The sequence below is a fragment of the Delphinus delphis genome, chromosome 10 (assembly GCF_949987515.2).
Source record: "Delphinus delphis chromosome 10, mDelDel1.2, whole genome shotgun sequence".
Lineage (NCBI taxonomy): Eukaryota > Metazoa > Chordata > Mammalia > Artiodactyla > Delphinidae > Delphinus > Delphinus delphis.
Genome location: NC_082692.2, coordinates 66,982,744 through 67,000,717, shown reverse-complemented (window position 1 = coordinate 67,000,717; position 17,974 = coordinate 66,982,744). Strand labels below are relative to the sequence as shown.

Sequence of the window (17,974 nt, the reverse complement as noted above, 5' to 3'; positions counted from 1 at the left end):
ATAAAGAAGAAAGAAAATAGGCAAAAGCACTAGTAGTTGAAACCTGACCCCTAAAGTACAACCCTACCATCCCATGAGGCTCAGAACTCTTGTGGACAACATTTATCTCTCGTACACCCTGCTCTCATCTGGCATGGTATAGGAATGCCATATGGGTGGAATCAAGCTGCCAGGAAGCTGCCAGAAAAGTCTGAATGAGCAAGCTGCCTCTCAGCCTGGGCCTGCCTCCCTGTGCTTGTGCGTGAGTATCCTTAGAACACTCCCAGGAATACAGAAGTAATACCTTTTGACAGAAATAGAGCATGCACAGGATTGGGCTTTTTGGTACTACAGAAAACTATGTTTCTGGGTGTATTTATGGCAGTACAATTTTTTAACATAGCAAGACTGCTGTGTTGAGAAGTCTGCTGGGCACACACAGGGAGGCCTCCATTCACTTGGGCACCCCCATCACTGATGAAAGCTTCTCTGACTGGGAAGTGTACAGAGTGATCTTTGTTGGTCTGCCTCTGGCTAAAGTAACACAAGAGAGGGACAGAGCTTTGGGTGGGGAGTGGAGTGGGTCTAGGGCCACTACCAGAGAGCTGGTCTTGACGATGGAGAAGATGCTGCCAAGAATCCCTGAGCAGATTAGCAGCTCTTTCTGCTGCCTCAGGTGAAGGTGAATGTGATGGAGAACCACAGGAAGCAGGATGCGACGGGATTCTGAGAGAGAAAACACAAAGGTGAAGAAGCCCTTCAGAGGAGAACCAGCTACCTTTGGAAGCAAGCGGCAAGGTGGGATGCAGCTGGTCTCAAAGTAGGTGGGGCTGAGACTGGAGCCAAGCTGCAAATCACCCCCTTCCCTTATGTGGGCCTAACAGCCCACTTCCTGGACATTTTAAGACATTGCACAGCATTATCCTTCTATCTATTGTTCCTTCTTTCTCATTTCAGGCCTAAATATCTAGGGCATGTTATTCAGGATAATGTTAGGAGACTGCTTCCAAATGAAATCTCTTTACTGACTAGACTCCAAATTAAAAGCACAGATTACAGTGAAAACCCCATTTAAGTGACACAGTTCTATGAACTACATTGATTTTTTTAAAAAATAAATAAATTTATTTATTTTTGGCTGTGTTGGGCCTTCGTCGCTGCGTGCAGGCTTTCTCTAGTTGCAATGAGCAGGGGCTACTCTTCATTGTGGTGCACGGGCTTCTCATTGCGGTGGCTTCTCTTGTTGCAGAGCATGGGCTCTAGGCACACAGGCTTCAGTAGCTGTGGCACGTGGGCTCAGCAGTTGTGGTTCGTGGGCTCTAGAGCGCAGGCTCAGTAGTTGTAGCGCACGGGCTTAGTTGCTCCGCGGCATGCGGGATCTTCCCAGACCAGGGCTCGAACCCGTGTCCCCTGCATTGGCGGGAGGATTCTTAACCACTGCATCACCAGGGAAGCCCTGAACTACACTGTTTGAACTTGCAGACTTGGTATGGATTATAAATGGTCCCTCTTCACAATGCCCTGGATGGCGGCCTGGCACTTGCACCCCCATAAGTTACACACTTTGCGTCAGCCATCAGGCCTGCCTCCTTTTCCCCTCAGGCTTGTGGGATGCTACATGTATCCACAGCAATGAAAGGAATAGAAGCAGGACTTTTATCTTGTCATAAGCCTGCAATAATCAGCTAAACCTCATTGTCAATCCTACTGCATACATTAAAATGTTTTTCTTTTCTTTTCTCTTCAATGCTACCTGAATAATATTTTCATCAGGGGCTGACTATATTTAGAACTCCAAATTCAAGAAGGCTAAATCCTAAATCAAGCTCTTTTATTAATTCACTCTAAGATTTTAGGCAGGTTGACTCCTCCTGTGGGCTTAATTTCCCCCATCTATGACTTCACAGGTGTGGTGAGAAGGTGAAATACAAGTGTGAACATGATTCTGGTATCTTGCACTCCAATGTAGTCAATGACTGTGTGATAAAAGTACCACGACACCCGGCCAGCATGATTCGGTCAGACTACCAGTAACACAAACAAGCCAAGGCATTTGGGATTTATTATTCATATTTGACCATAATTAAGTATTCCAGATGAAATTCAGAATGAAAATCTTTTTCAGCAAAAGACAAACTACATGACATACAAGAGGTTTTGGGGACTGCCTTGTCAAATACTTAGAATATGTTCAAAAAAATGGAATGACAGCTATTCTATGTTTAAAAGGATGCTTGGATAAAAGAGAAGTTCATACTGTATTTTGTAGACCAAAATACCAACAGAGCAAGATTTGTAACAACCAACAGCTGCCTGCAGACAAAATAGTAGTTTTTTATTGGAACCTGCTAATGAAGAAACCAAACTGATATGCTCTGAGGATATGTGTTGGTTAATGACACCACTGGTAAAAGTCTTCCTGCTTCAGGGAAGATGCTTCAATTCAGGCATTCAATGAAAGTGAGATGCAAGTGAAAATTTGGTCGTGGCTTTTTATCTCAATATCCAATTACATAGTTCCAGCCAGATAAGAACAATTTTTCTTAAGTGATTATGGGAAGCAGCAAGTACATGCAAAAGTATTAGAAATAACGTATGTCAATGAGGGCAATCTGCTGTCCGCCTTCCCATATATTTAGAAAGCATCTGCTTTAAGCAGTGCTCAAAGCTTGAGTGTATGCAGTGGCTTCAATGAAAGTATGTCCAAACCATTGATTTTATCTTCAATCCAGGAACTGATGCAAAGTGTTTACCATAAAAAGTTACAGGTGGAGAAAATCTGAATTTCTTGGTGGCAGCTTTACCATCAGCAATACTTTACACAGGTAGAGTTAAGTTAAAGAGAGTATTTATTTAGTACTGCAAATGTGTGTAGCTCTGGGCTGAGAAATTATTGTTCCTATACTTTAAAAGTCAAACTTAAAAAATTTTACTACCAAAAAATTCTAATTATAAAAATTCTAATAATAATTGCTTTACTAGCATTTCAGATTTATTCCTGTGCCCTAGAAATTTATTCCACAATAGTGATATTCTGCTTAAAGGATCAGGCTCACATTGATCTTAACATCTGACTATTGAGTACTTGATCACATTCAATGTGGTTTCAGGTATGAATCCGGGCGTTCCTTCTGAAAGACAGTCTGGCCTGCTGACGGTATGTGTTAGGCTGTCCTGACCTCTTTTGGAGTGTGGAGGGCTCCTCTCCATCACTTTGTCTAATCTTTAGAAGCTCCTTCAGAGAGAGGAATCTATCTGACTGGTGAGGACAGGAACCAAGAAAGCATAGTGGGTCCTCAGGGCCCCCCTTTCAGGGTCTCTTTTATTTCCTTGACTTATCCTATCCCCTTGGGCTAGACCTTTCTCTCTTGTTCCCCTTCCTTTCCTTCTGCTTTTTCATCCTGCTGGGGCTATGGCAGGCCCCATTCTTGGCAGCCGGCTCGACTTGTGGGCCTGGAGGCAGGCCACCCCATGTGGGTCCCTAGGAATAAATTGTGAGTAAGGCAGTAGGCCTAGGTTTTGGCTGCATTCTCTAACAGAGTTTACCAAAAACTCTGCACTTGAAGGGCCACTGGTGTCTTGCATGATGGCTGATGAAACTGATCCTTTGCTTCCCACTTGGCCAACACCCTGATAAGGAAGAAAGGTGAGTGTGACTCTCATCCCAACTTGATTTACCTGAGAAAGAAAATAGGCGGCTATCCACAGTTCTGGCAATGGACTGCAGCTTGACCACATCCATTGACTGCCCAATGTGCACAGTGCTGGGCATGCTCCCCAGAGTCCCTCTCACAAACTCTGCTACCTCCTGCACAGTGAACATTTGCAGCAGCTCATCAAAGATCGTTGGGAAGGAATTGAGAAGTGCAGCCTGCGGAAGCAAGTGAAGGTCTGGTTAGCTCAGAGTTAGGTATGCATCTATCTTGCATGCTTAGACAATGATACATGGTGGTGAGAGGTTGAGAAGTCATTGCAGCACCCCTGCCTCGAATGTGCTCCTCCCTGGCCTTGGACTCCACCCTGCAGCACTCTTAGGGCATGCAGCAGGAAGAACCAAAAAGGTAACGAAAACAGGAGAATTTACTGGGGCTCAGGCCGCTTGAAGCTTTCAGAACTTGCCAAGGCATTTGCTGGCAAGAGAAGGGAATATATACAGAAATTAACTCTAGGGCTTAACATCTATAGCTGTTTTTGCTCATAAAATGGATTTAAATTTTTTTGTCTGTCTCTACGATCAAGCTCTTGATTTTCCAGTTTCAGTCCCAAATTCAAGCCAGGAAGCTCTCAAAGAACGTAGGCAAAGATAACTGAGCACCATCAAGCAGCACTAGGTGAACTCCATTCACAGTCCTTCAGCTAGCAATCCAGCTCTGAAAACTGGACCATTTCCCCAGAATAGTGTCATTTATTTGAAACCATGAAATCTAAAGACTTTGTAAATTAGTTCCTTCACGTGTGATGCCTGGCAGTTTCAAGTGTAAATCCAAAAGGATGGAGAATGTGTGGATTTAGTCAGCCATGAACTCTTGAGGACTGCGGATAATGTTGGCATAGAGTTCAGAGACCTAGATGGCCTGGACAAGTGGAGTATGTGTGTGTTTGGAGAATTCTCTCCTAGGATCTTAGCTCTGGCAGACCCATATGGTAACCTCTTGAGAACTGAGTCTCAATATTCTCTTGAGAATCTGAGCCTTTGGGAGGCAGAATAGTTTAGGAGAAAGAGAATGGGTTTTGGAATTGGACAGACATGAGTTTAAATCCCAGCGTTACCACTTATCTGCCACATAACCTTGGGTGAGTTACTACCTAATTCTCACTTTTCTCATCTATAAAATGGGGATGATGCTATTACTTATCTCCTCGTATTGGTATGAGGAAAAAGTTTAGGTGCATAAAATTAATTTCCAGTAGACTGCCTGGCACACAATAGGCCTTCAATAAATGCTGGCTCTTGTTCATTTCTCTTGTCTAAACGGAAGCAGCATGAAGGAGGCTCTTCGTACTTCTCAGTCCTCTTACACTATTAAGCCAAGATTTACAAAGGGAAATGGAGTGTCACCTTGAGACGAGGTGAGAGTGCGCTCTTCCTCAGTGACAGTTTGGGGGGCAGGGTGGGGAGCTGTTTTTCCTGATTGCTTCAACAGGCAGTAAGACACTGGCCTAGAGTGAGTGAAAATTTATGACCTGGGGAAATGGGTCTGTCATACTGCAGTCTATGTTCAGGCCAGGACCAAGGACTGAACTTTTATGAATTCTATCTGCAGATTTATAACTCCCTGGGATATCAAGGAGATCATTTTGCAGTAATTAGAACCAGCACAAAAACTATCATCATAAGCAACTAGATACAAAAGACAAAGGGGGAAAAGCAGGTATTTTTTTTTTTTCCTTTCCTTTTGGCTGTGCTGTGTGGCTTGCAGGATCTTAGTTCCCCAACCAAGGCTTGAACCTGGGGCCACGGCAGTGAAAGTGCCGAGTCCTAACCACTGGACTGCTAGGAAATTCCCAGAAAAGCAGGTATTTCATAATCAACAACAAACAGTAGCTGATTTGCTCTCTTAAATGGTGAAATTTCCTATACTTATGGCATCGGAACAGAAGGACACTTGCACCATAACATCTCCTAGTGGTCAGAATCAAAGATATAAAGTCTGACTGAAGAGCATACTTGCTGAAAGTTCTGAAACTGTGAAACATGAGCCTGGCACCAAAGAAGCAGGTCTGATTCTGACTCAGGTCTAAGATAAGACTACATCTAAGCTATTTATCCTGATGTGATAGGAACATGCCATTGAGTACAGGGCACTGCTGAGTTCTCAGAAAGTGTATCTGGCTTGCTCTGCTAGCACCCCACATCTCCACATGCTGAGGGAGGAGTAGGTGTCCTGGGCCCTGGCTGGCAGGAACAGATGGGCTGGGGGAGAGGAAGGAGGGAGAAAGATGACTGGCTTGGGGTGTTCAGGAGGGGAGACCATGGAAGGAGCCTTTCTTATAAAGATACCTGGTGACCTTGATGTATTCCACTGTTTTATAGAGGCTATCCCCCAGTTTCTCACCTGTTCTCTGGGCCAAGGGGCTTATGGGCAACTGGCATCAAGGGGCAACATAGAAGCAAGTGGAAAACAAAAAAAGCAGACTATTCTAATCTTTTTTTTTTTTTTTTTTTTTTGTGGTACGCGGGCCTCTCACTGTTGTGGCCTCTCCCGTTGCGGAGCACAGGCTCCGGACGCGCGGGCTCAGCAGCCATGGCTCACGGGCCCAGCCGCTCCGCGGTATGTGGGATCTTCCCGGACCGGGGCACGAACCCGTGTCTCCTGCATCGGCAGGCGGACTCTCAACCACTGCGCCACCAGGGAAGCCCAAGACTATTCTAATCTTAAATGAGGTATTTAAACATACATTTGCTCTGACAGACCTGGCAGTGACTGAATGAATGGACATGAGAAAGGCTGTCTGGTCTTTGCTCATAGGTTTTGATGTAATAATTGGCTTCAGAAAAATCAAAGAAGTGAAATTCATTAGATAAAATTCTGACATTTATTTATAAGCAAAAATAACCCCTTTGTGACTGGGGTAATGAACAATATCCGTGATCCCTTCTAGGGTAAGGCTGCATGTAAAAGGTGACTGATTAGCTGGACAGACATTTTTAATATAAGGAAGCAACTTGCTTCCCACACTGGTATTTCTAATGGAATCTAATCCTAATTCTTAGCCAAAGTTTTCTAGTTATTTCTGCTGTTTTTCAACCTATTTCATTCTTAACTGCTAGGATGGACCAATACTAACCTGAGGTTTTCAAAATTAATACAGTGGCTAGGAAATAAAATTCTCTATACATTCTGAATATCCTCTATAACTAAGATGTTCACGAACAACTAATAGCATGGTAGCTAAATAAATTTGGTCTAAAGAGGGCAAAGTTGTGCTTCTTCTCCACCATAAAGCCACTGGGCTGTCTTATATTTGGAAGCTGGGGCATAGCTGGCTTTGAAGTAAAAGCAGCATTTTATTCTATTTGGTATTTCCTTATAACTCATCCCTTACCCAAAACATAGGAGCTTGGCAGGGCTTCTTTGACTCTGGAAGCCAGAGGACAAAGAAATCACCTGCTAAGACAGACAAGAATCCAGCAGCAAAACTTTGCTGTAGCTCACAGACCTGAGTGAAAAGGAGTGTTTCTGAGTTTCTGCTGTCCAAACTGAGCACAAACCGGATGGACTGGAAAAGTTCTTGGATGCTGGACCGGAATTGCTCCTCTTCCATCCCACAGGTGGCACGTGAGTAGAGGATCCTTGACTGCACAATAAACTTGAAAAGGTACTCCAAGGCCTGGAGGTGTAGGAGGAAAAAGGGATAGAGAGGTGTTAAAGATGTTCAGAAACTAACATATGAGGGAATGAAGGGTGGAGTACCAGAAAATTATACACCAAGCTTGGGAGGGGGACAATTCCAACTATGGAGACAAGTAGTTTAATTTTTAAAAAATTTTTATTGGAGTAGAGTTGATTTACAATGTTGTGTTAGTTTCTGCTGTACAGCAAAGTGAATCAGTTATACATATACATATATCCACTCTGTTTTAGATTCTTTTCCTGTATAGGTCATTACAGAGTATTCAGTAGAATTCCCTGTGCTATATAGCAGGTTATTATTAATCTACTTTATATTTAGTAGTGAAGCACTTTAAGTTTTTAAACCTTTTCTCAAAACTCCAATGGTCACTGAGCAGCAACTGTCTATGTACTGAGAGAATCATCAAATTATTTCATGCGGTTATGGAAGTGTATAACCACAGACTGTTATGGAAGCAGTTGAATTCAAGACCATATAGAATCAAAAGAAAATTAAATTTCTCTCATTTTTCTCAGGTCTGGAAATAAAAGGCTACAAAGGCAATGATATAAGAACCTCTCTTAAATTTATTCCAAGAAGGAAGAGTCCTTTAAAGAGTCTTCTGCATCTTCAAGAAACAGCTGGACACGGTGCCAGCCTTCTCACCAGGGGTCAAGTCTGAAGAACTTGTCCCTAGTTGCACAGGAGCTGGTAGACCTAACCCACCCATTTTCCATCCTCTTCCAGACCAGGACACCTGCCATCAATAGTTCATGAACAATACAGAAGACAAAGCTCCCATAACATGTTTTGGGAGCAGAATCTGATTCTGAGGAGTCCCTGCAGCTTGGCCCATGCTTATGAGCTGAATAATTCTCTTTTAAGAGAATTCAAGATCCAAGACTATACTTTCTAATCAAAGAAAGGCTAACGATTTCCCAGACACTGGAAAGGCAGAGACATTGAAAACTGAGGAGAAACTTATCCAAGGATGAAATATGGAGCTCAGTTACTTGAACTATATAACAGGAAACAATTCCCAAGCTACTTTCATGATCTATTCATCTGTCAGGTTTAGCAAAGCAAAACTCTGTGTGTGTGAGTGTGTGTGTGTGTGTGTTTATGTGCTCCACACTGAACTCAGCTGGCACTGGAAAATGGCTAGTTCAGAAAAATGTGTGTTCCAAGGCCTGCACCAGAGGATTCTGCAGAATAAGTTACAGTGTTTGGCCTCATCTCCATAAATGCTACAGTCTCTGTTTCAGTAGCCTTTTAATGCCTGGCCTACAAATAATGTGGAAATTTAATGCCTGGTCTGTAAAGAACCTGGAAAGTCTCTGCTAAATTTAAAAAGGAAAGTGTTTTTTTTCTCAGTTTGAAACAACTACCACAAGAGATGTACTGAGTGGCTTAAAACATCCACTAGTTTCAGAGTGAGAGGCAGAACCAGACAGCAAAGTCGCTTGTACTTCCTGGGTATGAGAGATCAATTCCTCCATTAAGTCCTAAAATATAAAACATTTTGCAGAGGAGTACAAGGCTGTTGTCGAAGACAGCCTGTGAAAACCTGGATGAGGGCAAGGAAAACAAGCTCACTTCTAGTCATCCATCATTACCTGACTTCCCCTTTCCCTACTCCTCTTGATTTTTACCATCAGCACCAGCTGATGGCCAGGACCAGGTAAAGTTGGCCACCTGTGACAGATGCAACTGGGTAAAGAGAGGAGAGCAGAAGAGTGGGATAAAAGGTGAGGGTGGATCCTATGGAAGTTGTTTGAAGTTTACAGGTGTTCCCAACCCTGTATGGAGACAATGGAACCCTTAACTACGGCTGAAGCAGCTTCTCTGTCTTTTTCTACTTAAGTTAATAAACCTGAAGGGAAAAGAGATCCTAAAAGTTATTACAACCTTTCTGTCACTAAGGAGATCATTGTGCTTTCTCTTTCCTGGCTCCCTGGTAAGAACCTGATGCAGCTCAGCAGTGAAAAGTATGCTGCCTTTTTGGAACGCCCTGCCAAAAGCCATCCTCAGACCCACCAAGGATACCCCCCCGTAAGTCATTCACACAGGAATAATGTAACCAAGTAAGAAAATAAAAGACTCTTTATTTTCATCTTTAGTTGCATAACTTTGGAAGGTCATGACTCTGAAAGGGAAAGGAAGAGTTGATGTGTAAGTAGCAAGATGTATTGAATCAAGAGCAATAAAGAAGAGGAGGTTTCCTGGTCCACAGATTATGATACCGGAATAAGAAATGCCAGGTCAGAAGCATATGCATTCTGTGAATAAGGATGAAATTAGGATCAGATAGAGACTTACACATTTGGTCAAGAGGACTTGTAAACTGAAATTTGATGAAGAAGTGGAAATGGCCTGATAAAACCGTTGGGCTAGATGCATTAGTATCAGATGCCACTCAAATACATTTGATATGGTAAGAACAAGTATGAAAGTACCCCCAGAAAAGTGCTCCCCCACAATGGAACTCTTCCTTTTCCCCACCCAAGCCTGATATTCTCCAGGAATTTTGTACCTCCATAGGTGACCCTGCCATCAACCCAGCTCATCTAGCCAGACCCCTGGAACCACCCTCAGGTCTTCCTTTCTGCCACCTCTCACACCCAACCGAACATTTGAAAGCTTCTGCTTTGGTCACATCAGCCACTTTATGGTTGCTTGAAAACTCTAGCTCTTTCCCATCCAGGCTTTTAAACATTCTGTTTCCTCAGTCTGAAATGTGCGTCCCCCAGTTCTTAACACTGATTTCAGCTCAGGTCACCTCGTCAGGGAAGCTTTCCCTAAACTCTTGATCTGAAGTAAACCCTCCTCTCCAGCCATTCCATCCCAAGATCCTGTTTATTTCCCTCATAGCATCATCAATGTTCTTTTCTCACTTACTTTGTATATTTATGTTTGACATGTTTATTATCTGCCTTTTCCCCACTTGAATGGAAGTGCTATGAAGGCCTAGCCTTTCTACTTGGGCTCCTGCTGAATCCCCAGTGGTTAACACAGTGTCTGACATATGGCAGGTATCAAGCAATACTGACTGAATGAATGGCTGAATGAATGACTCTCAGGGGAAAACTTCTGAGATAGCATCTCCAGTAACCTTAAGCAATTAATTTATGAACTCACATAGAATCTTTTGTATTTAACTCAACTTGTATCCCCTCAAATACTATGCAGGGCACTTCACAGGTGCTGGGGTTCAGAGAAGAACAGAACCCAGTGCTTGCCCTCACATTACACTCAGAACCCTGCTCTACACTTGTGTTTGAACCTGATTCCCCTTAGGACTCAGGGGATGTGTTCTTCAAGGGGAGAGGTCAGTCTTACTCTTTGCATCTTAGCACCCATGACATGCTGATTGCTCAGCTGACATGTATTGCGTGAAGAAAGACAGAAGTGAGACTTGTGGCCTTAGATTTTTAAAGAATGTGCAGAGAAGAGGCAGGGAAAATATGGATTTATGATTTGATTTTGCCTCTTTAATCTGATGATGCTTGGGGGAACATCTGTTTTACCTGTTACCACGTGGACGAGAATAACAAAATCATAGGCCCAGAAGTACTTAGAGCAGATGATGGGATATTAAAAGAGGACAAAGAGAAAGCAGAACTACTTTGCTGCCATTCTTCTTTTATTACTAACTAGAAAGGATGGGAAAGACATGGTTAAAAAGCAACCAAAAAATGAGAGTAACTCAAGAACAAGAAAAGACAGGGACAAAAAAGCAAGCAAGCAAGCATGAACTTGCTTTAAATGAGTTCTCAGAGGATACGACAGTTTTCTTCAAACAGCTATATGGAGAACTGTTGAGCAAAAGAGGGATCAACATTCTCATAGGCTGTTCTCTACAGTAGAAGCAGTAGCCATGAAAAGAAGTTACCAGAAAGTATAGTTAACTAACAATGAGGACAGTCCCCTGTAAAGTGGAGCTGTCCAGCAAGGCAAAGGGCTGCCTGGTCACGGTTTTTAGATTATCTTCTTCTCAACATATCTGCATACAGTGCATTCTTAAAACAGTTATAGAAAACAATGTTTAGTAACTACTGAAGAAGGGAAAAGTATTGGAAGATCTTATTTCTCATCAATGTTGCCACCAACACTGGCTTAGAAGGAGATATGATATTTTAGCCAGTGGAAGCAAAGACTGACATTGTTGGTAGAAACCAGGCAGGGAGGATGGCTCAGAGCCACATGCACATCATCCCTCCCTCCTGCTTTAAGATAAAATTATGAGGAATAAAGACCTTTTAGGGCAAAATCAAAGTGAGGAAAAGGCAGTTATGTGGATCAAGGCAGTCATTCCTGAAAGCAGAGCAGTGTACTGGCTGTCTACACTTGTCCTGCACACTACTCCATTGAGGCTACTTGCAAAGTTCTGCAGGGGTGGGCCCTTTTTGTACAGCAAGCTCAGTACATTACCCTCATGGCTTCCTGAATGTGATCCTGCCGAATCAGTTCTGCTGAGCAGTCCATGTACCACTTCAAACAGCGGATTAGCTCCCTAGGAAAAAGAACAGTTTCAGAAACCTCACGTTAATCCAAGAGCAATGAATGCAGCCTAAAATATTTGCAGTCCTGAATTAGCCATATAGGAAATAATATACTGCTAATGAGCTAGAATAGAGTGATGGATCCAATACAGCTGTGGAATCTTTAGATCATCCAAGACCAGACAACACTCCCTGTCCAGAAAGAGTTGCCACATTTCAATCAGCAATTATAATCATTCTTTCCCACTTTCCCTGACACACATTTTTTCTGATTACAAGAAAGTTTTCCCGAAGTCTGGGACTGGATGTGTGTTTTGTTTTGTTTTGTTTAAAACTGCTAAGTCTCCCGAACATACAACACACTCTGAATAAAGGTATATAGTCCGGTGTGCCTCTCCTTGCCATCCCAATGATCTTATTTCCTTAGGACCAAGTCATCTGAGCGGAATGGGATTACAGGGTCAGAAGGCCTTCACATTTACATGGCAAAAGAGTACACAGGGCAAGAGTGCAGGCCCTCGTCAGATAACAGTTCGCATCTTAGGCCTATCAGTTTCTAGCTTTGCATCCTTGGGCAAGTTATTTGGGTCCTCTGTCCTCATTCTTTTCATTTAAAATGTAGAGGAAACAACAGTACATCTCAAACTGTGAATTCTAATGAGATGACACATGTAAAGTACACAGCGCAGTGCCTGCTCTCCAAAGTGACATCAAAGTGGCAGAGTTCCAGTGATTCCACAGCCTCAGAACCCTTCGGTTTTGTTTTCTAAACTTGTTCTGGGACTACCCTGGTGGCACAGTGGATAAGACTCTGTGCTCCCAATGCAGGGCCTGGGTTCGATCCCTGGTCAGGGAACTAGATCCCACGTGCATGCCACAACTAAGGAGTCTATGTGCCGCAACTAAGGAGCCCGCCTGTTGCAACTAAGACCTGGTGCAACCAAATAAATTAAAAAAAAAAAAACAAAAAACAACTTGTACTCATTCCATAGAATAATATGGTGACTTTAAAAATTGCTTTAATGGTTTTAGATAAGCTGTGTTTCCCATGTTTATTATTCATATTATCTCTTTTATTGACTATCTTTTTCTTTTCTTTGATATTTATTTGTCAGTACTATAGTTAGCTATTCACATGTTTCTCACTGAAAAAGCAAGACATATTTTTAGCAGCTCTGCCATCATTTCTTAGAAGGAAAAGTATGACAACTATGTAATAAACTCTAGTTTAAAACATCAGCGGAAAGCTAACATCTAACATCATACTCAACGGTAAAAGACTGAAATGCGTTCCTCTAAGATCAGAAACAAGGCAAGGATGCCTGCTTTTGCCACTTCTATTCAACGTATTAGTAGTGAAAGAGCAATTGGGCAAGGAAAAGCAATAAAAGGCATCCAAATTGGGGCCTCCCTGGTGGCGCAGTGGTTGAGAGTCCACCTGCCAATGCAGGGGACAGGGGTTCATGCCCCGGTCCGGGAGGATCCCTCATGCCACAGAGTGGCTGGGCCCGTGAGCCATGGCCGCTAAGCCTGTGCGTCCGGAGCCTGTGCTCCGCAACGAGAGAGGCCACAACGGTGAGAGGCCCGCGTACTGCCAAAAAAAAAAAAAAAAAAAAGGCATCCAAATTGGAAAGGAAGAAATAAGATTATCTTTGTTGGTAGCTAACATGATCTTGTATATAGAAAAATCTAAAGAATCCACAAAAAACTCTGTTAGAACTAATAAATGAATTCAGCAACACTGCAACAAAATCAACATATATAAATCATTTGCTTTTCTATATACTAACAATGAACAATCAAAAAAGAAAATTAAGAAAACAATCCATTTACAGTAGCATCAAAAAAGAATAAAATACTTAGGAATAACGTTAACCAAGGGGGTGAAAGACTTATACTTTGAAAACAAAATGTTGCTGAAAAAAAAGAGAAAGAAATTAAAGAAGTTAATAATAAATGGAAAGACATCCACATTCATGGATTGGGAGACTTAATTTGGTTAAGATGTCAACACTATCCAAAGTGATCTACAAATTCAATGCAATCTCTATCAAAATCCCAATGACATTTTTTGCAGAAATAGAAAAATCCATCCTAAAGTTCATATGGAATCTCTAGGGACCCCAAACAGCCAAAACAATCTTGAAAAAGAAGAACAAAGTTAGAGGATGCAGAGTTCCTGATTTCAAACATCCTACAAAGCTACAAAGAGTAACTTTAACTTTGATTATAAAGACTAGTCAAAACAGGGTGGGACTGGCATAAAGACAGATACATACATCAATAGAATAAAACAGCCCAGAAATAAACCCTCATGTATACGGCCAAATGATTTTCATCATTAAATGGGAAAAGGATATTCTTTTTCTACAAGTTGTATTGGAAAAACTAAATATCCACACACAAAAGAATAAAATTGGACCCTTATGTTGCACAATAAACAAAAATTAATTTAAAATTAATCAAATACCTAAATGTAAGAGATAAAACTCTTATACAAAAACATAGGAGAAAAGTTTCATGACATTGGATTAAGCAATCATTTCTTGGATAAGACATCAAAACATAGGCAATGAAAGAAAAATTAGATAAATTAAACTATATCAAAATTGAAGACTTCTGTGCATCAAAAGACACAATCAACAGATTAAAAAGGCAATGGGAGAAAATATTTGCAAATCATATCCCTGAAAATGGGTTAATATCCAGAATTACAGCTCAGCAACAACCAACCAAACAACCTGATTCAAAAATAGGCAAAGGACTTACAGATTTTTCTCCAAAGAAGATATATAAATGGTCAATAAGCACATGAAGAGATGCTCAACATCACTAATCATTAGGGAAATGCAAATCAAAACCACAAGATACCATCTCATACCCATTAGAAAGGCTACTATTAAAAAAAATACAAAAAACCCAGAAAGTAACAAGTATTGGCGAGAATGTGGAGATATTGGAACACTTGTGCATTATTGGTGGGAATGTAAAATGGTGCAGCTGCTGTGGAAAATAGTATGGTGGTTCCTTAAAAAATTAAAAATAGGATTATCATATGATCTACCCATTTCATTTCTGGGTATATACCCAAAAGACTTGAAAGCAGGGTCTCTAAGAGATATTTGTATGCCCATGTTCATAGTAGCATTATTCACAATTGCTGAAAGGTGGATAAATATAGCCAAGTATTCATCAACAGATGAATGGATAAACAAAATGTGGTATATACAGTGGAACATTATTTAGAATAAAAGGAAGGAAATTCTGACACATGCTATGACATGGATGAGCACTGAGGACATTATGGTAAGTGAAATAAGCCAGTCACAAAGAGACAAATATTGTATGATTCAATTTATATGAGGTCCCAGATTAGCAAATCCATAGACAAAAAGTATAATGGTGATTACACGAGGGCTGGTGGTGGGGGGGGAATGGGAAGTTATTGGTTAATGGGTACAGAGCTTCAGTTTTGCAAGATGAAAACAGTTCTGGAGATGAATGGTGGTGATGGTTGTACAAAAATGTAGATATACTTAATGCCACTGAGCTGTACACTTAAAAATGGTTAAGGGAATTCTCTGGTGACCCAGTGGTTAAGAATCCGCCTGCCAATGCAGGGGACACGGGTTCAATCCCTGGTCTGGGAAGATCCCACATGCTGCAGAGCAACTAAGCCCGAGTGCCACAACGACTGAGCCTGTGTGCCTAGAGCCTGTGCTTTGCAATAAGAGAAGCCACCGCAATGAGAAGCCGCACACCGCCACAGAGAGTAGCCCCCGCTCGCCACAGCTACAGAAAGCCCACGTGCAGCAATGAAGACCCAATGCAACCAAAAATAAACAAATAAATAAAATTGATTCTTTAAAAAAAAAGAAAAAAAGAGAGGTTACCCTTATAAAAAAAATTGGTTAAGATGATACGTTTTATGCTATGTGTATTTTACCAGGGTTAAAAAATAAGTAAATTAAGTTTAAAAAAAAAAGGTCTGCTGAACGAATGTTGGTGCCACTGAACTTTTTAAAAGCCCGTCTTTCTAGTCAAACACAAGTCCTAATGATGGTGCCAAATGCAACTTACTTGTATGCCAGGGCTCCAGCAAAGTGCTTCTGGATGTATGTGTCCATTACAGGTCGGAAATGGAAATATTTGATGTCTCGGAGCAGGTTGATGATGAATACCTGGGAGAGATGGAGGGTAGCAGAATTAATTGGAGGCCTCCAACCTATCCCCAGCAGGAAACAACTCTTGATTCTTCAAGGAATGGCAAACTGCTAGTGTTTTCTCCAGTGTTCCCAGTGAATGTAGGATTTCCATTCTGTGTCTGTATTTCTGTCATATTTGTTCTATTCCTAACATCCCTGGCCTCCCATTCCAAACTTGGGACTCATTTGTCAATGCCAGTGTTACTTTGAGCTTCTCTCTTCACGAATGCTAGGTGGTTCAATATGGACCTAGGGAATACAAAACAATACCTGTGTAGGTGGCATAAACACTAAGTTGTCTCAAAAAACTTGGAAAAGAGAGAGAGAAAAATATTGTCCTCTAAGCCAAACCAGCCTATGAAAGGCTGTACCCTTCGGAAATGGGGTTGGCTGGCCAGGGAAACAAGGAAGAAGAAAAGCCAGAGAAGCAAACTTTGCAAGTACCATTCTAACTCTTGCCTCTGCTCCTCATCTATCAGGTAGACTCAGAGTATCTGGTTCTCCTTGAACATACAGCCCTCCTGTAGGACTGGATATATTCAACAAAACGCACTGAACATCCAAATCACTGTCCTTGCACACTAAGCAACCTTCTGAGACTCTGGCTCCCAAACCACTGCATAGAGGAAGAGAGTGTGGTGCTCCACCAGCACAAGTGAGTCTCTGCTTTTCCTGGTGGTTGTATCCTACTTTTGTAAGTGGAAAAACAGGCTGTCTTGTTTCCTATATTAGTCTCTGGGCCTTTTGTTGGTGTAGGTCACTATTTCAGGGGCTAGGAAACCCTGCAACAGTGGTGAGACTGAGTATCAAAACTACAAAGTTGAAGTCCAGATTTGATCTTGTAGGGCTCTGCCTGGTAGGGTGATTGTTGGTCTTCCTTGGGTGACACTCCTCAGTTCCTTTTCTATTGGAAACATCTACATCTTGTGCTGACTCACTATAATAAGTTGCTTTCCTTAGATTTTTAAAAAATATGTGACGGGAATAATTAATAAAAATCAGGAAGGGTGAGACTTACCAAAGACTGAAACACCAACAGGCCATATTTCTCTGTATTATCATCCAAAATCACAAACAGCGTATCTAAGATGTCCTGTAGAAACTGCAACAGCATAAAAATCAGAGGGCTCAGGTCTTTGGACCTTGGACACATGTTCAAACTTCCATACACCAATGAATTTATTTCCCAGTAAACAAAGTCAAAGATCTCCTAATATCTCAAACCACCACTTAAAAATAACCTAGTATCCCACCTCCGCCTAGCCAAGAAATAACTAGGTGGACTTGGGGGTGTTTGCTTACAGCCCAAAGGGCCCTAAGAGAGACTTAAAGAGGCTCTTCCTCTTGGGTAAGTGATAAACTTATAAGGAAAGAGCAATTACCTAAAAAACATAGGACATCCATGTAGAACAGTAATTTTGAAATAAAGACAATCTAAGTGATTCTTTTTTTAAAAAAAATAAACTATTTATTTATCGGCTGCATTGGGTCTTCGTTGCTGTGTGCGGGCTTTCTCTAGTTGCAGTGAGTGGGGGCTACTCTTTTTTTTTTTTTTTTTCCCTCTTTATTGGAGTATAATTGCTCTACAATGGTGTGTTCATTTCTGCTTTATAACAAAGTGAATCAGTTATACATATACATATGTTCCCATATCTCTTCCCTCTTGTGTCTCCCTCCCTCCCACCCTCCCTATCCCACCCCTCCAGGCGGTCACAAAGCCCCCAGCTGATCTCCCTGTGCTATGCGGCTGCTTCCCACTAGCTATCTATTTTACCTTTGGTAGCGTATATATATCCATGCCACTCTCTCACTTTGTCACAGCTTACCCTTCCCCCTCCCCATATCCTCAAGTCCATTCTCTAGTAGGTCTGTGTCTTTATTCCTGTCTTACCTCTAGGTTCTTCATGACATTTTTCTTTTCTTAAATTCCATATATATGTGTTACCATACGGT

At 41.7% G+C, this 17,974-nt stretch overlaps 1 protein-coding gene across 1 annotated transcript in view; it reads right to left on the bottom strand.

Moving 5' to 3' along the window:
* Positions 1-17,974, bottom strand: part of DOCK3 (dedicator of cytokinesis 3) — a 402,555-nt gene that overhangs the window by 60,228 nt on the left and 324,353 nt on the right. Inside the window, exons 20-25 of the mRNA XM_060022587.1 lie at positions 17,040-17,123; positions 15,897-15,997; positions 11,746-11,827; positions 7,141-7,311; positions 3,658-3,850; positions 578-705 (exon numbers count right to left, since the gene is read on the bottom strand). Coding sequence (XP_059878570.1) covers positions 578-705; positions 3,658-3,850; positions 7,141-7,311; positions 11,746-11,827; positions 15,897-15,997; positions 17,040-17,123 — 759 coding nt within the window. The remainder of the gene's footprint in view (positions 1-577; positions 706-3,657; positions 3,851-7,140; positions 7,312-11,745; positions 11,828-15,896; positions 15,998-17,039; positions 17,124-17,974) is intronic.